We start from the raw sequence: 21,104 nt of genomic DNA on the forward strand, positions 1-21,104 counted from the left end.
GGGATGCCTCAGATTAAGTGTGATTGTCCTGATGCTCCTGTGGGAATTAAGGTCCCGTCAACATTTAAGGTGCTGATGGTAAAGGAGGCTTCTCTCTGGGGTCTGTAACATGCTGATCCATACACTGCTCAAATAGATGCACACAGCACAAATGCCCTGGGTTAACCCTGGGAAGAGTGAGGCGATCACAACGATGAAGGAAGCACAAATGTTAGTGAGCTTTCCCAGGATTCATTCCCAGCCTTCTGGATCTGGGATATGGATCGGCTCTGTTATCAAAATGCTCCAGAAAGCTCCGTCTCCTGCTGTGCTCATCATGTATGACCAAATACATCCTTCATCTCGTGGCCTTTGCGCTTTTTTTTTTTTAGTCCAATTATCTGCCGGCCTTATTCAGGCCAGTCAACGTTCACTCTGTCTCACAGACTCCTTTGTGCAACCCACCTCCTCCCATCATGGCCTCTCCCTGCTCACTCAGGCTCCATTCAAGCCTCCGTCTCTATCTCCACCAGCAGAGTCTAGACTCCAGGGGGTCAAACATGACTCTGTACATCAATAAATCATGTTCACCCTGTGGAACTCCATAATTAACCTCAGTGTGTGAAGAGGACTCTCCATTTACATGCACAAACTGGAGTCTATTAGATAGATATGATACAAACCACTGCAGCACAGTACCTGTAATACCTACAGCATGTTCTAATCGCTCTAATAGGATATTATGGTCGACAGTATCGAACGCTGCACTGAGGTCTAGCAGGACAAGCACAGAGATGAGTCCACTGTCAGAGGCCATAAGAAGATCATTTGTAACCTTCACTAAAGCTGTTTCTGTGCTGTGATGAGCTCTGAAACCTGACTGAAACTCTTCAAATAAACCTCTGCAGATGATCTGTTAGCTGTTTGACAACTACTCTTTCAAGGATGTTTGATATGAAAGGAAGGTTGGAGATTGGCCTATAATTAGCTAAGACTGCTGGGTCTAGAGATGCTTTTTGAGTAAAGGTTTAACTACAGCCAGCTTGAAGGCCTGTGGTACATAGCTGATTATTAGAGATAGGTTGATCATATTTAAGATCGAAGAATTAATTAATGGCAGGACTTCTTTGAGCAGTTTTGTAGGAATGGGGTCTAAAAGACACGTTGATGGTTTGGAGGAAGTAATTATTGAAGTTAACTCAGAAAGATCAGTTGGAGAAAAAGAGTCTAACTTAACATCAATGGTACTAAGAGTAGCTGTAGATAATATTACATCTGTGAGACTGTTCAGAAGGCAGCTTAGATATATTCATTGCCATGCAGATGCAGTCTTTCGATCCCTGAAGCCTCATAACAAACACTAATTAGTTAAACTGCAGTAATGTCTGTGAATGCTTAGGAATGTTTATTTAAATGCTTTAACTAATTATTTTATTTAACTTAGATCTGTACTTTTTAAGCTCTGTCATTTAATATTTTAAAATTTTTAATTTAAGTTCTTTCTTTTTGTAATTTCTAGCTTAGCAAGCTCCACCTCCTGTGGAAACTGTGGTCAAACATCCCAAAACCTCAGTCGGGTCACATGACATCTGAGCTGTCTGTGCTTCCTGAGCGCGCACACACACACACACACACACACACACACAGCTGAAACAGTGCTCAGCTTCTCATTCTCGCCGTCACCATGCTGCTGATCCTGCTCTGCTTCCACACCTTCACCTGGGGTAAGGAGCCGCCGCCAACGGCACACTAACCACAGATGAAGCAACATCCTGTGTGTGATTTTGTCCTTTAATTATGTAAATCGATTATTTTTGCTCCTGAGTCACACTTTAAAGCTTACTTTCATTTCTTCAGCTGACGGTGACTCATTTAATGGTATAACAGAGTCAGCAGTAGGTTATTCCTGATAGGTCAGTTCAGCGCGTCTAACATGAGAAAATGTCCTTTTTCTGTTTGCTGCGACTGTTTCAGGTTAAAAAGGTGAAACAGTCGCAGCTGCTGGAGGGTTAAAGGTTCCTGTGAAACATGGAAGTGGGCTATAAATGTCCAAAGCTCCTGACATGACAGGAAAGGATCTGTGAGGCTTTCAAAGAGTTTATTTCAGGTTATAATCATCACTTCTGTGTTTGTTTAAATCAGCCTGTAAACATGTTTAACCTTCATTATTACTGATGCAATAAATGTTCATTCATCTGTTCACTGTAAACACTTTTGACTCTGACACTCTCAGGCAATAAATAACTGATCTGTCCAATCAGAAAACAGACATGAAAGTGAATAAATGACGTCACCACAAACATCAGGTTCACATCTGTTCAGTTTTTAAAAACGTGCCGTGTGCAGCAGACAGATGTTATTCCTCGTTTTTGAATCTTTGTCCCTCTGAGCTCAGGCGTCGTGGCGTCGATGGTTCCTGCTGTCTCTTTAATAAATCATCTGAGGCCGTGATCACATGAATAACAATAATCTGGATTATGCAGGGATTTCTCTGGTTTGCTTTCTTCACCTTTGCAGTCGCGTCTCAGGCGCCGCCGCCTCCACAGAACGTCCAGGTGGAGAAGGGTCAGCTGACGTGGACTCCAAGGGAGCCGGACGTTACCTACACTGTGAATTACCGCAGGTGAGCCCTCACAGCCAGGGAAGGTGCTCTGTTTTAAGGTGGAGCTTCCTTTTCCTTTAGTGATAATTAAAATGAACGAAAGAATTTCATCTCATGCTCCAAACTATACTGAAGATATCATTTTCTGGATTTAGGTCATCACTTTTACAGAAGACAAAACAACAAACAAACAAACAAACTGGATGGGTTAAATAAAACATTTTAATAAGCTAAAAACTACAGAAAGAAATTAAATAGAAATATTTTTAAAATAAAAGGAGCCCAGAACGTACCATTTGAATAATAATTTGAATTAAATAAACTACAGTAAAGATAAACATAGGTTAAAAAAAGAAAAAGAAAAAGAAAGCTAATAACAAGAAATAAAAGTAAAACTGAGAATAAAATCCATTCAAACAGAAAGTGGAAGGCCGACTGTGCCACATAACCACTTCTGTTTTTGAACAGTTTCAGAGGTTCGTCGGTTTATCGATAAATCAGATCATTGACTGAGAATGAGTCGGCAGCTGTTATTCAATGCGGTTTTATTTATATCGCTTCAAATTAGAACAGAAAAAGTACGATCCTGCCCAGCAGGCAGCTTTGGAAATGTGAAGGAGGGCATACAGCTGTGTTTTTCAGATCATTAAACAAATTTAAATATCAGGCAAAGATAAGACAAAATGCAGTTTCTAAATGAAGGTGTTTATTATTAAGGGAAAAACTCCAACCCTACATGGCCCTGTGTGAAAAAGGGATTGTTGCTAAAACCTAGTAACTGGTTGGGCCACCCTTTGCAGCAACTGCTGCAATCAAGCAGCGCTGACCCACTCATCTTTGGACAGTTGATGTCATTCAGCCACATTCGAGGGTTTTCGAGAATGAACTGCCTCTTTGATGCCACAGCATCTCAGTCAGATTCAGGTTCAAACAAGGCCAGTAACCAGGTCTGATTACTAGCAATAGACTCAATACTTGAAATGTGCAATTCACTTGTATTTTTATTTTTTATTCCTATTTATTCTATTTATCCCCTTCGTATATTTTATTTATCTATCCACTTAGCACTTTTAATTCTTATTCTTATTTTTATATTTTTATGACAGTATGTTTGCACTGAAGCACCACAGCAATTTCCTAATGTTGTAAACCTGCTCAACATTTGGCAATAAAACCCTTTCTGATTCTGATTCTGATTTATATTGTCTCTGTATTTATATATATGTGTGTGTGTGTGTGTGTATATATATAAATAATATTCTGTAACTCTGTAACTTCTGTCGGTGCTGTGCTTTTTTGGAAATCGAATTTCCCAGAGGAACCCACCCGAGGGATTAATAAAGTTCTATCTAATCTAATCTAATCTAGCAGACCAGCTACCACAACTTGTACTTTAGCCTGACACATTTCTTTCTTACTATTTAAACCAATACAGTGGAACCCCGACTTAGGAAATTAATCCGTTCCCGAGGGTCTTTCGTAAGTCGAAAGCTTTCGTAAGTCAAAGCACCCATTGCGCGTTTTGAGTGAGGCGATGCTGAACGATATAGGCTACAGGCTAATTGCTAACTAGAACAACAATACGTCATTCAAGTGGAACAGCGAAGCGCAAGTACGGAAGCCAAGGGGTTGTCACATGATTCGGATGGCATTTTGTTACTTGGGCATTTTGCCGTAACACAGGCAGAAATATTGCCGTTCAGTGCCTTCGTAACTTAAATTTTTCGTGAAACGGGGTATTCGTAACTCGGGGTTCCACTGTGTAGTCGTGCTGATAGATTTCTTTCATTAGATACAGCAGCAATTCTTTATCATGTGGAACAATTGAGATGTACTTTGAAACTGCACTTCACACTGACTGAAAGGGTTGTTTCACTTGTCAGGCCTGCAAGGATCGAAGTGTAAACTGAGTTGGAAATCCCCGGCCTACAGGAAGCACGTTTACTGTATGAATTCAATGCTGTCCAGCCGAGAGATATAATCTCTCCAGCGTGTCCTGGGTCTGCTCCGGGGCCTCCTCCGGTGGGACATGCCCAGAACACTTCACCCAGGAGGCGCCCAGGGGGCATCCTTGTCAGCTGCCCGAACCACCTCAACTGGCTCCTTTCGATGTGGAGCAGCAGCGGCTCTACTCTGAGCCCCTCCCGAATGGCCGAACTTCTCACCCTATCTCTAAGGGAGAGGCCAGCCACCCTTCAGAGGAAGCTCATTTCCGCCGCTTGTATCAGCGATCTTGTTCTTTCAGTCACTACCCACAGCTCGTGGCCGTAGGCAAGGGCAGGGGCCTAGATCGACTGGTAAATTGAGAACTTCGCTTTTACACTCAGCTCTCCCACAGCACCAATCCGTCTGTCGATCTCCCGCTCCCTTCTCCCATCACTCGTGAACAAGACCCCGAGATACTTAAACTCCTCCGCTTGGGGCAGGAACTTATCCCTGACCCGGAGTGAGCACTCCACCCTTTTCCGGCTGAGAACCATGGCCTCAGATTTAAAGGTGCTGATTCTCATTCCCAGCGTTTCGCACTCTGCTGCAAACTGTTGCAGTGCGAGCTGGAGGCCATCACCTGATGAAGCTCCAGAAATATTTGTTCAGTTCTCTTTCAAACCCCAGCAGCTGTCTATTGCAACTTTTGAGTGTCCACTAAAACAAAAACAAAAATAAACGCGTTCTAAAATCTCACCTGTTTGTTTTTATTAAGGCATACATGTACCTTATTTTTATAAATAGAGATTTCGCTATTGAGGTTAAACATGATATATAAGTCACTTAGATCACTTCGAAATGTTAATGTTTGGTTTATTTCAGTGTTTTATTTGTTCCTGAGTGTTGCATCTTCAAAAAATAAATTGTACAATTGTACAAATCGTGAGTCCATTCTCCAGTGCGTTCTCGACAAGTCCAGACTCGCCGGGAACGCACGGGAGCGTGGACTTGCTTACTTGAGAGTTGAGAAAGGGCCAAAGAGCGATTCAGAAGACCCGTATGAGAATATCACCAAGGGAACAGTTTACCCTGCCCAGGATAGGGTTACCGGGGCCCCGCCCTGGAGCCAGGCCAGGGGAGGGTGCCCGAGGGCAAGCATCTGGTGACCGAACCTTAGTCCAACCTCGAAAAGGGGACAAGGGTACATCTGTCACCATCTTACAATGCTGTGATTGCAGCCATTCCCCAACTCTCTGTGAATGGGACTCATGGCCATTGATCAGTGTTTGTTGATCAATAATCTTGAGAATTTGCATAATTAAGATTAAGGAACTGACCTCCCAGCCCATTGTTCCTTCAGTGGGCTGGTTTCAGTCATTATGCAAATGTCCTGTTTATAAGATTGAAACCTGCAGTCAGCTGAGACTGAAGACGTCACCTGATGATGACGAAAAAGCTGGTGCCCTGTTGTAAAAGCTGTCCTTGAGTCAGTTTGTCTGGACCCTCAGCAGCCTGACTCTCCTGCCAGATGGCAGCAGCTTGAACGCCCGGTGTCCTGGGTGTGTGCAGTCCCGTAGGATGCTGCATGCCCTCTTGAGACAGCGAGTGCTGTACAGGTCAGGGAGGAAGTCGTGATTTTTTTTTTGTCTTTCTGTGTGCTATGGTGCAGCTGGAGAACCACACACAGATAGAAAAGTGTGTATAAGAGGGGGCTGAGGACACACCCCTGTGGGACGCCTACGTTCAGAATGAGGGTGGAGGAGGTGTGCTCTCCCATCCTGACGTTATGGGGTCTAACGCTCAGGAAGTCCAATATCCAGCTGCACAGTGAGCTGCTGAGTCCTAAGTTGCTTAGTTTATTAACCAGTTTGTGGGGTTGGACTGTATTGAAGGCGGAGCTGAAACAAACAGCATTCTCAGGTGTCACTACTGTACAGATGCAGGATGTCAGCACACTTTCAATGGAGCAGCAGTAGAAGCTCCTTCTTCAGGTCCATTTTTCTGAGGATTGTCAGAAAGTGGAGACACTGTTGGGTCTTCTTTACAACAGCCGAGGTGTTTGAGCACCATTGGAGGTCTGTGTCTATGTGCACACCCAGGAACTTGAAACTGGACACCCTTTCCACGCACTCCCCATTGATGCTGACAGGCTGCAGCTCAGACTTCCTCCTTCTGAAGTCGACTACCAGCTCTGTTGTCTTGGTGGTTTTGAGGTCCAGGTTGTTGTCGGCACACCAATCTGACAGCCTCTGAACCTCAGCTCTGTACGCCGTCTCCCCAGAGATGAGCCCCACCACGGTGGTATCATCTGCAAACTTGATGACTGCGTTGTCTGGGTGGGAACTAACACAGTCATGTGTGTACAGAGTTTACAGTAGGGGGCTCAGTACACAGTCTTGTGGAGAGCCGATGTTAAGGCTGAGGGCTGAGGGAAGATGAGGCCCCACTCTAACTCTGTACACGGTCTGACAGGAAGTCTCTGATCTAGCAGGAGGTGGTAGAAGGAAGTCCGATATCCAGCAGTTTTACGGTTAGTCTCACCGGGAGTATGGTATTAAAACCAGAGCCAAAGTCAACAAAGAGCAGCCTGGTGTCACACCGCTGTTGTTCCAGGTGAGAGATGGTGGTGTGGAGCGTTGTAACAATGGCATCTTCAGTAGATCTGTTAGCTCTGTGTGCAAACTGGAGCAGGTTGAGTGTGGGTGGCATGCAGGACATGATGTGATGTCGGACCAGTTTCTCGAAGCACTTCACGCCCTGCTGACTTAAATATTGTACTGGGTCCTGTGGTGGGTTGTTGTTGGGCTGGCAGCGGGAGAGCTGCATCTCTGTGTGTATTGTGAACGGCATCGTGTGTGTGCTAATAAAGCATGCTGCAAAGCATGTTAATGTCACCGGGTCTGCCGTGGTCATTCACGATCTCTAAAATTAGAAATATCCTGTCTCAGAGTGACGCTGAAAAACTAGTTCATGCATTTATTACTTCCAGGCTGGACGACTGTAAGTCATTATTATCAGGAAGTCCTGACAATGACCCTGGCTCTGCTGGAGGTTTCTTCGTGTTAAAGGGGAGTTTTTCCTTCCCACTGATGCCAAAGCGCAGGGTATTATTGTAGGGTCTTTACTTTACAATATAAAGCACCTTGAGGCAAATGTTGTTGTCATTTGTCGCTATATAAACAAAATTGAATTGAGTTGAATCGATTCGTTACTGGGGAATCCTCTTCACACACTGGGGTGACTGGAGTTCCATGTAGGTCTGTCCCCAGTCAATCTGAGCAATTGGGGTAGAAGAGCCTTATTTAGGTAGATGACCAAGAATGTTGGTCACTCTGATATCGCTCCAGTGTTGCTTTGTGGAGAAAGGACTACAATTTGTGCAGCATCCCACCAATCAGATCTGCATGGTGGAGTGATCAGACAGAAGTCACTCTTCCGTAAAAGATCCAAAGTTGTCGTAGGATTGTGGAGGGGTGTGGCTTGGGCGCGGCTGCAGGGGAGGCTAAGACACACCGGAACTCCATTAGCTCGTCACGCCTCCCGTGAGTAAAAGAGTGTGCTGGGACCTGAGGTTGTGGTTGTGTGTAAGAAGGAGCACCTGAATAAAGAAAAGTGTGTAAAGAGCGAACTACATGGTCGGGTCCGTCACAGTGGTGCTGAAACCCGGGAGGTGGCATGGCGGAACCTCGACCGGGCCAGCCAATGGACACGCTGGCCCGAATGGTGGTTGAGCTTGCAGCTACGTGAAGGGAGCAGGTGGTGGTGTCTCGCCGCCAGTTGGAACGGCTGCAGGACCGTTCCGAGCTCCAGATGCAACTGATATTGAGTCTGGAAGCTTGGTTGGTTCCTGACGGACACCGCCGCCAGCCTGACCGGCGTTCCTAGACCGCATTGGGGAGGGAGACGACCCCCATGGTGTTGCAGATGTCCATGCACGAGAGGGACCTGTTTTGCAAGCCAGCGGTCTGCGTGCTATCTGGACCAGCTCATGCCGAGCCAGAGGTCGCCCAGAACAGGGACCTGCCCAGGCTGAGTTGGAGGTCTGCGCGCCATCTGAACCTGCCACATTCATGTCAGAGGTCACCGTGCTGTCTGGTCCAAGCGGCGTCCTCGGCAGAGGCCAGCACCGTCTGAACCTGGATTGTTTACACCAGAGGTCAGCGTTTGTGGTCTAGCCTGCCGGCGGCCTGCCAAGCTGCATGTGAGACGCGGCTTACCTCCTCGACTGCTGCGCCGTCGCTGGACACACTCGGTCGGCCCCGGACACAACTCATCCCTGCCGCTAGTCCATGGACCACGGATGCACATGGCCATGGCCGATTGGGCTAGGCTGGATGGCTGCCCGACCTAGGTTGGGTGTGGCCTGGGCACGGCTGCAGGGGAGGCTGAGACACACCGGACCTCCATTAGCTCATAACGCCTCCCATGAATAAGAGCGTGCCGGCACCTGAGGTTGTGGTTGTGTGTGGGGCTGCAGCTGGAAAGCTGCGACCGAGTGAGCGAACTATGTGATCTGTCATTCCTGTCGCAAGGATGAAAAATGAATTTTGGAATAAAGCTGTAACATGAAAAATTGTAGAACAAGTGAAGTGTTGTCAAGACCTTTGAGGTGCATTGTGTTCATCCCGCTGTAACCATGTTTCTGTAACACAGAGCAAATTAATATATTGATAAATTACTAGCACATGTACCAGCAGCAACTTTACTGCACTGTTCTTATTATTAAATATGTTGCTGATGGACAGTTGTCTGCTGTGCTGCAGTTCTCCACCCGCTGCAGGGATTTCATGGAGAGAACGCTGAGCAGATGTTTTCTCTGACTCGTTTCTGTTCCTCATCCTCAGATTTAACTCTGATAAATGGGAAGCTCTTCCAGCCTGCATCCAGACGCCTTTCCATTCCTGCAACATATCAGCGGTTGGGCCGCGCGACACTAACGACTCGCCCGAGAACAGCTGCGTGACGCTGCGTGTGCGGGCCGAGAGACGGGGGCTGAGATCTGAGGGTGTTAACGCCTGCAGCAGATACGGTGAGAACCCTCAGATATGTGTCAGCGCTGTCTGTGGGTGAAGCTGTGAGACTCGAGGTGTTAACCATCCTGACCACAGTGTGAACCACGAGCTGCTGCTGTGCTGACGCTCGCTCTGCTCTTCCAGGTGACGTCTGCACGCCTCCGTTAAGCATTTTGACCCGGCCTGGATCACTCACCGTATTCCTTAACGATGACCACGAGCTGGCGAAGGAACACGACAGCAATGCCAAGCACAGGATTTACTTTGGCAGAGAGGGAGAGAGTCCTCTGCAGGTGAGAACACGGAGTGATTCCTCCAGGTGTTTATGCTCACCTGATGTTACAGCACGTGTCACTGCTCAGAATATATCTGATATTTTTATTTTTTTTTTAAAGAAAGATGTGCACATGTGTCTGTCAGTGTGTGCAGGCAGGTCCAAGCATATTTGGACAGTTTGCCTCTGCACCAACAGACAGTCTGCACAAACTGTTTCAGAATTACAGCTATTTTTACACAGTTCCCATTTTCAGAGACTCAAAGTGACTGAGAAGCAGTTTCGTGTCCAGATGAATCCTGCGCCTTCATTTTTAGAACTAAACTGAAGCCAGAGAGTCATGTGTCCGCCACTTCAGGCTGTTACTGACTGCAAGAGATTTTCAGCCACATTAAAAACTCATATATATATATATATATATATATATATATATAAAATTCAGTAGTTTGTCCACTTACTTTTAATTGTTTTGGTTAAATTATTATTTCAGACATCAGCAGCAAAAACTAAACCTGCATGTTTAACAACTGGAATCGCTCAGAGAGTCAACATTTTAAAATTACAACAGGAGCCCAAGCAAAGTAAATATCAAGTAAATATCTTCTAATTTCATATTGTCAGGAGTATGAAGACACCATAGCCTCCATGACCATTGAAGACCTGGAGGAGGGGCAGCGGTACTGTGTTCAGGTGGCCTATACGGTCCACGGGGACCTCGTGGAACCACGCAGCTGCATCCAGTGTGAGGTCATCCCTGCATCAGGTAAGCTGCTCTTCTTGGTGTAACGTTCCTTTAACGCGCTCCGACTCCAACCAGAGACACAGATGTAAACGACTCCGCTGCTTTTGAATCAGCTGAAGGTTTTAAAGCTGCAGCAGTAAACTCACTGCGTCTGTTTTCTCAGAACACGTGAACAGGACGCCGATGATCGTGGGGCTGCTCGTCGGCATCGTAGTCCTCGCCATTCTTGCATTGGGATACCTCGGGTTTTTCCAAACTGAGAAAATCAAACGCTGCCTACACTAACCATGGTATGCCTCACCGGTAAGAAGCCACACTGCTGCACACACTCACCACACAGACACCAGTGGGTGCTGTATCCACTCCGAGCGTGTCAGCGGGGCACGTAAAAGAGCTGATTCGACAGTTTGAAAGCCTTCTACTCACGATTACTCAGTGTGTAAGACTGATGTGATTCTTCTTGGTGACTGGTGAGTCAATGAAATGTCCAATGGTGTTAAACACTGGAGAGTACCAGAGTTTACTCGAGAAAGAAAAGTCATTTTCTGTGGTAGAAAAACTTGTTTGACCTTGAATTTCCTGCCACATAACTGGTGGGAGTGTTACAACCAGCTCTGGTCGTCACGCCAGTTTGCTCGGCTTTTGGTTTGTCTTCCTATCAGACAGCGAGTCTCACATCTTTGTATTTACCAACAAACACGTGACATTTCACATTTAACCAACAGAACGTGAGCGGCTGAAATCTCCCAGAGTGACACTTAGACATAAGATCGGTGTTTCACTCACACTGAAACTGACACAGAGTGAAGTGAAACACACAAACAGAACCATATTTACAACACTAGTTAACTTCTGGTAAATCGGCTCCAGTCATCACTCTTGCCTCCTGGGAACTCTCTCTATCACTTCCTCTTTGTCTTCTAACTGACACCCAACCTGTGGGCCACTGACAACATTCAGCATCAACTATTTGATTTCAAACTCATGATCCCGTCTGACCCTCTCTTCACCTCCACTGCTCACAAACACAAACGATTGCCCATCCTCCACTGGTCTTCCTGTTGACACCGCGGCACAACAGTTTGAATCCACCTCCAATGATCCTGCTCTTACTTCCCCTCTATCTGTACAACTCATAGTCCCTACATGCTTTAACTTCCTGCTCTCATGTCCACACTTCTGTCTTTCCTTCTCTCTCACTGCCTGCTAACATGCCTTCCCCCAAATCCACAAAACCCCACAACAAAGAAAAACAAAGAAAGGAAAACACTGAGCCACAAACTCTGTCAATTCTAAAAGTGTGGAAAAGTTAATAACAGGCTAAAATTCTAACATGAAACTAAAACAGAGAGCATACTGAACCGGGAACCTTTCAGCATCCTCTGGGTTCAAAGGCACTATCAAGCTGAGCTAACCAGCAGTGCAGCACCAACATCACAGCTAAAAACACTCTGATTGGTTCTCTGCTTCTCAGTTTGACATTCACAAGAAATTGTGTTTCACATAGTAGTTTATGTGTTCCTCCTTAAAGAAGGAGCAGTTTTTACAAGCTGACCATTAAAGGTTTTAAAGCCCATGAGTTTGTCAGCGCTGAAGATGGTCAAGAGGAAAAGAAAACCAGAAAACCTGGGATCACGCCTCAGATATGGAACAATTCAAAATTGGGAACCGAAAGAAGGTAAGGTGCTTTACCACTGGGAAATAAGACGAGAAACACACAAATGACTGAACAAAAAAACAATCACAGCTAAAAGTGAAAATGAGTAAAAAAAGGTAAAAACCTAAACAAAATAAATTAACATCACATTAAATCTTGTTCTATGGAAATGGCTGTGATAGACACACAGTGTTCAGTTCAGTTATTTGTGACAACAGCGCTCGTCTCAAGGCTCTGATATTGTAAGACTAAGACATAAGAGGCGGGAGACGTGAGCGTCCTCCGCCTGTGAAACTGTTTTGGGGGATGTGTCCTTGTTGCACCTGTTGTTAGTTTCATTAACACCAAAGCAGCTGAACCTGATTAACACCTCTGATACTGAACTAATCAGATCAATATCCCAAAGTTTCACTGACTTGATGTTGAACTGCTCCTCTATTTTGTAACATTTTCTGAGCAGCGTACACCAGACACACTAAAGGCTGCTGGTCACATTAACACTATAAACTGATGTTTTCTGCTTGTGTGATTACAGATGCAGTGAGAGTCGTGTTTCCCAGGCTGCTAATGGTGACATCCAGAAGCCTTCAGCAGGCAGCAGGTAGAGGACATTCAAGAAGCTGTGCTGCTGTCCAAGACGACGTCTTACTTCTTAAACCTAAACACACAAACTTCTCAAAACAGAGTCTGATGGAGGACTTTATTATGGCAGAGCTTGTGTGTTTCCTACAAACTGGACTATCAGATGAATGAGTTTTCGGATTATTTTCGTGGGCTGCTGGGATGTATGCGTTTGGACCGTGATGAGGGGAAAACAAGATTTCTGAAGTGACGTAATAGGATAGGTTAAAAAAGCTGATACTGGAGTCTGCTCAACTGCAGGAGGAGGACGTCTCCTGAGAAGCAGTTTAGAGGATTCTGACTCTTACAGTAACTTGTACTGTGTACTAGCTAGCATGACGGAGTTTCTATACAGTTGGGTGGGTGCTATGATGTTACTGGTGAACTTTATTTTATTCATATGGTTACTTAGTAGAGTTGCCAACCGTCCCCTAAAAAACGGAATCCTCTGGTATTCAGAATTAATATTACCGTTTCGTATTGAGCTGAAAATAAACGTGATTTGTCTTCAGCTACAATAAAAAAAAAAGACAAAAAGCTGGAGTTATTCTGTCTTTACGCTGTCAGATTGAACTGTTTCTGAGAGACTAATAACACCAGGATCCTTTTCTAAGTAGCTGACAGCTGGTAACTGTGCAGGGGCGGATCTAGAAAAGTGTTGCCAGGGGCCTAGGCAGGGCATTAACAGGGAAGGGGGGGCACAAAGATATACTTTTCTTTCTTATTCTCATTTAAAATGTCTCGCTTTTAACAAATAATTATCCGAATCTTACAACCAAAGTTTTCATCTGATGTCAAATTTATAGAAATCCATTATTGTACGTAGTACGTTTTTTTCAGGGTCCCAACATAATTTCTTCAGAAAAAAGTACTGTACATGATGCCAGTATTTTCCCACATTTTCCAGATACTGTACAAGTACTTTGTGTAAAATGCCATCAAAAACTCAGTTAAGTTTTATTCTTTCTCACCTGTCTTTCTGTCTCCTTTCACTTATAAAAGGTTGCCATGTTAGAAAAAATATTTTGCCCTGGCATGCTGTTTATTGATGTGGTAAATAAATAGTTTATGAAAATTATAAACTGTCATTTATTATTTTTAATATTCAGTAATGGTCATGTCTCACCTCTAGTCTTCTCTGTCTTAATTTCAGGTTTCCACCATGTGTTGTAGATAGTTCAGGAGGTTAACTCGACCAAGCAGTCTTTGGGTTTCGGCTAAGTACTGTTTAGAATACCAGAATAGGGGGGATGGTGGAGGTTTAAGTTTATTAGACTGATACATATGTACCAACAAGACAGTGTACATCACTGTGACAACGACATTTGTTTTCATTCAAAGGCTATTTGGTTTTTCCTGTAATACCTGGTGGGCCGGTCTCTAGTCAAAATGCCCAGGCTGATTTTTTGTCCCAGTCCAGCCCTGCGGGGGGACACTGAGCAGAGTGTCTCAGTGTGAGGAAAGTGAGGAGCAGGAAATATAAACCCTGCCTTCCTTCGGCCATCACAGGGAACTTGAGGGTCTCTGGCTAATGAGATGGACAAGCTGTGGGCGCTGGTCAGACATCAGAGGGAGGATTGGAAGTTCACTGTGTTGTGCTTCACAGAGACATGGCCGGACCTCAGTGCCACAGTATCTGGCTTTTTCACTGTTCAGGCTGGAACATGTTACTGTGAAGGCTCTGCTCGCCAGACTCGTTACTGTAATAGGTCAAAAGAAACTAAGTTAAGCAGGTGGTGGGGGGATTCATGCAGGAACTGACTACCTCCATCTTCATGCCCATGCTGTCTGCTAGATGATGCACCCCAATAGCAACCCTCAGTAAAGTTCAATCAACAGCCACAGTTATTAACGGTAGCGCTCCTCTAATGATCTATGGCACGTGGAACTTTGCTAGGATTCACATCAGTGGCCGGAGAAGGCCATGGAAAAAGACTCCCTCGAAGCTTTCTGGCCAACTTTCAGGGAACTCAGGAGGGTGCTTTCCCTCACTGTGTGTAGTACAGGTGAAGCACTGCTGGTTTCAACTGAGGATATTGTTGGGTGGTGGAAGACATTCTTCGAGGACCGCCTTAAGTTTAGTGACATGTCTTCTGTAGAGGAAGCAGAGTCTCTGGACTCGTCCATCACTGGGGGCGAAGTCACTGAGGCAGTTAAAAAACTCCTTGGGAGTTGGGAAGAGTTCCAGCCTTAAATGGAGGAGTTTAAGTGTCTCCAGACCTTCAGGAGTGAGGCGAGAGGGGAGCAGGAGATCGACTGGTGCTGCAGCTGCAGTGATGTGGATACCAGTCTGTCGTGGTGAAGAGAGAGCTGAGTCTAAAACCAAAGCTCTCAATTTACCGGTCGATCTTTCTGGGCATGTCCCACATGCTGGAAGAGAAGGCCATGGACAGGGAGGTCTGAGCTTCTCTGCTTAGGCTGCTGCCCCTGCGACCCGGCCTAGGATAAGTGGAAGAACACGGATGGATGGATGACCTGAAAAGTAGGCGCCAGGGATCTGTTCATTTTTAAAGACTAGAATACTCAATAAGACTTAGACTTAGTTCCTCCTACGCCGGGCAGCGCATCGGGCAGCTAGTGATCTCCATCGATGTCGGTCAGCAGCGACTGCTTCAGCTTCGTCCCAGGCAATGTCGACAGTTCTCAGATCGTCCATGAATGTTCGACGCCATGTGGTCTTTGGTCGGCCTTGCTTTCGCTTGCCAGTGCGTGGACGCCATGTCATGGCAATCTTAGCTGGGCGATGAGGGGGTAGGCGTAAAATATGGCCCGCAAAGCGGAAGCGCCTTTCTGCAACAACATCGGCTAATGGGCGGGTGCCTGCTCTTCGTAGGACCTCCTCATTTGTTATTCGGTCCCGGTAGGAAATTCTCAGGATTCGCCACAGGCCACGTTGTTGAAGCACGTTCAGGTGTTGAATAATTGCACTTGTTGAGCACCAGGTTTCACTAGCGTAAAGTGCAGTAGGGAAGACGATAGAGTTCAGTAGTCTGATCTTGACCCTTACATTCAGGGAGGTCGAGTTCCAAATAGGTTGGAGATGTCGCAGGACACCAACTGCCTTCCCTACTCTGGCGTCGACATCCCGATCAGAGACCCCGTCATTCGAGATGATGCTGCCAAGATATGTAAAATTCTCCACCTCTTCAGCACATTGTTGGCTGATCATGACAGGAATGCGGGCATGTGCATAGCCAACTCGGAGTACCTTGGTTTTTTTGGCGCTGATTCTTAATCCAACTTTCGTCGCCTCCCTCTGCAGGGCCGCGGTCAACTTTTGGAGGTCTTCCTGAGTCGAGCCCAGCAGGGCGATGTCATCTGCGAAGTCCAAGTCAGTGAGATTACGCGCTTCGTGCCAGGGCACACCGATGCCAGCTTGGTCAACTGATCGTCGCATGATGAAGTCAATTACCAACAGGAAGAGGAAAGGGGATAGCATGCATCCTTGTCGGACTTGTCTTGAAGAAATATGTGCAGCCGTCATCTGTCCGGACGCAGCAACGGGAGTTGGAGTCGAGACAACGCAAGGCATCTACAAACTGCTGAGGGACTCCATAGTGGCGTAGGATTGCCCATAGAGTCGGCCGGTGGACGCTGTCAAAAGCCTTCTCGAAGTCAATGAAATTAATAGAAATCTTCCTTTGGTATTCCAATGTTTGTTCAATGATCATGCGGAGGGTGAAGATTTGCTCGACGCATGACCGGCCACTCTGAAACCCAGCCTGCTCTTCTCGCAATCGTTCGTTCACTGCGTGTCGTAGCCGATTCAAAAGAGCGAGGCAAAACACTTTCCCGGGTACTGACAGCAACGTGATGCCCCGCCAGTTGTTACAGTCACCCAAATCACCTTTTTTTGGAAGTTTGATGATGGTGCCTTTTGTCCAATCATCGGGTACATGTGATGTTGACCAGCAGGCGTTTAGGAGTCTTGTAAGGGCGGCTTCAAGATGGGGTCCATCATGCTTCAGCATTTCGGCGAGGATTTCGTCCAGGCCTGCGGCCTTTCCACTCTTGAGGAGTCGGATGTGATGGTGATGGTGATTTGTCCAATATCGACAGGAAGAAGATCCATGGAAGGTGCCAGGTCTTCGGTCTCGAACCGTTGGGGTGGCTCAGGTTGGTTCAGAGTATCGCGGAAGTGTTCGACCCATCGTTGGTCTTGTTCAGCTGCAGTAAGGAGGACATGTCCATTTTTGTCTTGGATTGGAACACCGCGGCCACCACGAGCCCCAGTTAGATCTCGTACAATGCGATATAAGGTTCGGGTATCGTTCCGATCGGCTGCTTCTTGGGCTTCGATGCCTTTAGCTTCGATCCATTCACGCTTTTCATGCCGGCAGCTGCGTTTGACCTGTCGGGCAAGGTCTTGGTAGGTGGCCATGGCCCTCTCACGCTGGTGAGTCAAAGGCCACCTGGTCCCGAACTGACTTTGCCAAGCGACGTTGATCTGTAAGTTCCCATGAACGGTCGGAGATCCAGCGCTCCTTAAAGCCTCCCCGTCGGTGACCAATCTTCAATTCTGCTGCACCGACCACAGCCTCTTTTAGCTCATCCCAGAGTGTATCTGGATTTTTGTTGTTATTTCCTTCTGCAGCAAGGAGCTGGAAGCGGTTTCTCAATTCGAGTTGAAATTCCGCTGCCGTATTTGCGTTTTTAGGCGTTGAACGTTAAAAGGACTTGGCCGCTGCAGTCGTGGTTGGAGGCTCTTCAGGTGAAGTTTACATTTGGCAATTAGCAGGTAGTGATCAGAGTCAATGTCGGCTCCACGCCACACTCTAACATCGCTAATGGTGGATGCCCAGCGGGATGATATGCAGATGTAGTCGATCTCGCTTGTATATCCGCCACCGGGGGCCTTCCACGTCGCCTTGTGTATCCGATTGTGGCCGAAGAAGGTGTTCTTGATGGTCAGCCGGTTTGCCACACAGAACGAGATCAGCCGCCCACCGTTTTCATTTGTCATTGCTGCAATTCCAAACGGGCCGATAGCTGATTCCAGGCCGTCCCGGTTACTGCTTATTTACGCGTTGAAATCTCCGCCCACGATCAGCAAATCATGGATCCTGGAGCATCGCATAGAACCCATCTTGTCAGTATCGTCAGCCTCTTCTGTTGGAGCGTATACTTGAAGAATTGTGACTTTCACATGCCTAGCTTGGAAACGAGCCAAGATTAGGCGGTCTGAAATGGGCTTCCAGGCCAGCAATAATGTTGTTGCACGTTGCGAGAGGATGAAGCCCACGCCACGTGCATGGTCTTGGGCATGGCCAGAGTAGAGCACCATCTTTCCATCACTAACCATCTTCCCGCTTCCTGCCCATCGCATTTCTGAGATGCCCAAGATGTCCATATGGTACGAGTCAAATTCATATAGAAGCTGGGCCAATTTACCTGTTTGGTACAGAGTCCGTACATTCCATATTCCATAGTCGATAATGAAATTCACTTGCTGTTTCCGTAGCAGTTGGAGTTTTTACAGGGTGGGGTTGCTAGCCCCACGCCCAACCCTCCTCCTTTCTCATCCGGGCTTGGGACCGGCAATAGCAGAGTTCAATAAGAACCTCCTCAAAACTGACTTTAATGGCAGATACAATATTTTATTTAAGCAAAGAGCTCAAACAGTTAATAATAATAATAATAATAATAATAATAGATTGCATTTATATAGCGCTTTTCGGGACCCCTCAAAGCGCTTTACAATACCACTATTCATTCACTCTCACATTCACACACTGGTGAAGGCTACAGTTGTAGCCACAGCTGCCCTGTATGGAATCAGAAGAGACGATCATAATCACAAATCAGTCAGATCGTTTTACAATTTAAAATAAAAAAAGTAAAACTAAAAAATTAAAGTAATGCAATCTAAACTGTTGCTAAATATCTACTGCCAGCTTTGATGAGTTTTTAGTCAGGAGAGAGAGAACACCTCAGCTGTAAATGAGTTCTGGCCTTAGCCACGCTGGATGAAATCCTTTCTGAGGAGAAACAAAACTTCTCAAATCTTCCTCTAACGACCGAGACTGTCCACAGTGAAAACAAGGCGAACCTTTCTATTTCTTCTTCTCTGCTCCACTTTCATCACATTGTGTTTGTTAGGAATTCTCTCTCACTTACTCAGAGAGTTAACTTCAGCTCATAATTTCTGGTGATTAAACTACACTAACTAATGGCTTTGATAAGCTTTAGAGAATAAAATATAAATTAACAGTGTTACACCCCGGCCTAGGCAACCGGAGTGCAACACGAAAAAAGTAAAAATAAGGCAAAAACACACGAGAAAAAACTAATACGGGCTTCCACAAAAATAATCCCAAAACGAGATTTAAAGCAAGAAACGACATTTATTTACATCACCAAACACAAGACGTCAAACTATTTACAACGGGGGGAAGATCGCGACCATGACACACTGAAACACAGGGTTTAAATACATAGAGGGAGCAATCAGGAAAATGGACAACAGGAGGGAAACACAGCTGGGGCAAATTAGAACTGACGAGACAGGGAAACGTAAACTGAACACTAAGATAACACAGACTTTCAAAGTAAAGCAGGAAATACATAAGTCATGCAAAAACAAAACACTGACACACCGAAACGTAACATTTCCCCCTACCCAAAAATCAAACATGTAACCCCAAGTGAAAAGTTTGATGCAGACAAACGAAGGCTGAAACGAAGGCAGACGAAGCTGATGGAGGCTGGAGCGGTCCCACTGACCCTCCAGCAGACGACGAAGGCTGGAGCGGTCCCACGGACCCTCCCCCCAGCGAAGGCGGATGAAGGCAGACGAAGCTGATGGAGGCTGGAGCGGTCCCACTGACCCTCCAGCAGACGACGAAGGCTGGAGCGGTCCCTCGGACCCTCCAGCGAAGGCGGATGAAGGCTGGAGCGGTCCCACGGACCCTCCAGCGACGACAAAGGCTGGAGCGGTCCCTCGGACCCTCCAGCGAAGGCAGACGAAGGCCGGAGCGGTGCCTCGGACCCTCCAGCGAAGGCGGACGAAGGCTGAAGCGGTCCCTCCTACGGACCCTCCAGCGAAGACGGACGAAGGCTGATGAAGGCTGGAGCGGTCCCACTGACCCTCCAGCAGACGACGAAGGCTGGAGCGGTCCCTCGGACCCTCCAGCGAAGACAAACGAAGGCTGACGAAGGCTGGAGCGGTCCCACTGACCCTCCAGCAGACGAAGGCCGGAGCGGTCCCTCGGACTCTCCAGCGAAGGCAGATGAAGGCTGGAGCGGTCCCACGGACCCTCCAGCGAAGGCGGATGAAGTGTGGAGCGGTCCCACGGACCCTCCAGCGAAGACAGACGGAGGCTGGAGCGGTCCCTCGGACCCTCCAGCGAAGGCGGATGAAGGCTGGACCGGCCCTCGGACCCTCCAGCGAAGACAGACGGCTGAAGCGGTCCTCGGACCCCTCAGCGATTGGACGAGCCCCCATATGTTACACCCCGGCCTAGGCAACCGGAGTGCAACACGAAAAAAAGTAAAAATAAAGAAAAAAAACACACACAAACCCCACACGAGAAACAAACTAAAGCTCTCCACCAAAATCCCAAAACGAAAAATCCCATGACGAAAATATTGACAAATCTATTTACAACACACTATTTATTCACAACAAAACACCAAACTATTTACAACACGGGGGAGATCGCGACCATGACACACTGAAACACAAGGCTTAAATACATAGAGGGAGCAATCAGGAAAATGGACAACAGGAGGGAAACACAGCTGGGGCAAATTAGAACTGACGAGACAGGGAAACGTAAACTGAACACTAAGATAACACAGACTTTCAAAGTAAAGCAGGAAATACATAAGTCATGCAAAAACAAAACACTGACACACCGAAACGTAACAACAGACACTGAAATTATCCCTCATTATCAGAACAATTTCCAACTTGCTGTGTTGCAGGTAAAGAGTGTTTAAATCTGTTATGATTAGCATCATGAAACATCTCTTTATCTGCTGCAACACACGTCTTAATTATTAATGACAAACATGTGTGTGAGGCAGCAACATTGCTCTGTACCGTAACATCGTGATATCAACAACACTGGACATTTAAACCTGCGTTGGCAAAATCCATCCATCATCCATCCATCCATTATCCATCGTCCATCTGTAACACTTCCAGCTCTTCAAAAATCACAGACGCTCAGAAAGGTTGGCTTTTCACAGTTTATTCCTGCAGAAGACATAAAACACACTCAACAGGTGTCTTCTGATGGTACCAGCAATTGTATCTCCCTCACAGTGCAAACGCGCGCTGTCTTGAC

General features: G+C 46.4%; 1 protein-coding gene and 1 pseudogene across 2 annotated transcripts; one reads left to right on the top strand and one right to left on the bottom strand.

The window, feature by feature from the left end:
* Positions 1–1,920: 1,920 nt before the first annotated feature.
* On the top strand, positions 1,921–13,861 carry LOC147312135 (uncharacterized). Of its 2 annotated transcripts, none has more exons than XM_086267578.1 (6): positions 1,921–2,602; positions 9,352–9,536; positions 9,664–9,812; positions 10,415–10,556; positions 10,699–10,838; positions 12,728–13,861. In XM_086267578.1, exons 1-5 carry the CDS (start codon positions 2,457–2,459, stop codon positions 10,818–10,820), a joined length of 744 nt encoding a protein of 247 aa, XP_086123704.1. In that variant the 5' UTR covers positions 1,921–2,456; the 3' UTR covers positions 10,821–10,838; positions 12,728–13,861. The 2 variants fall into 2 exon arrangements, with proteins under 2 accessions (XP_086123704.1, XP_086123705.1); XM_086267579.1 differs by having other exon boundaries at positions 10,699–10,825.
* A 2,916-nt stretch (positions 13,862–16,777) lies between these two features.
* Positions 16,778–18,335, bottom strand: LOC147312136 (uncharacterized; annotated as a pseudogene).
* Positions 18,336–21,104: the final 2,769 nt, after the last annotated feature.

This window comes from Aulonocara sp. 'chitande type north' Nkhata Bay, linkage group LG16 (assembly GCF_057382095.1).
Source record: "Aulonocara sp. 'chitande type north' Nkhata Bay isolate Kocher_YH1m ecotype deep benthic linkage group LG16, A_spYH_male_GT1.1, whole genome shotgun sequence".
Taxonomy (NCBI): Eukaryota; Metazoa; Chordata; class Actinopteri; order Cichliformes; family Cichlidae; genus Aulonocara; species Aulonocara sp. 'chitande type north' Nkhata Bay.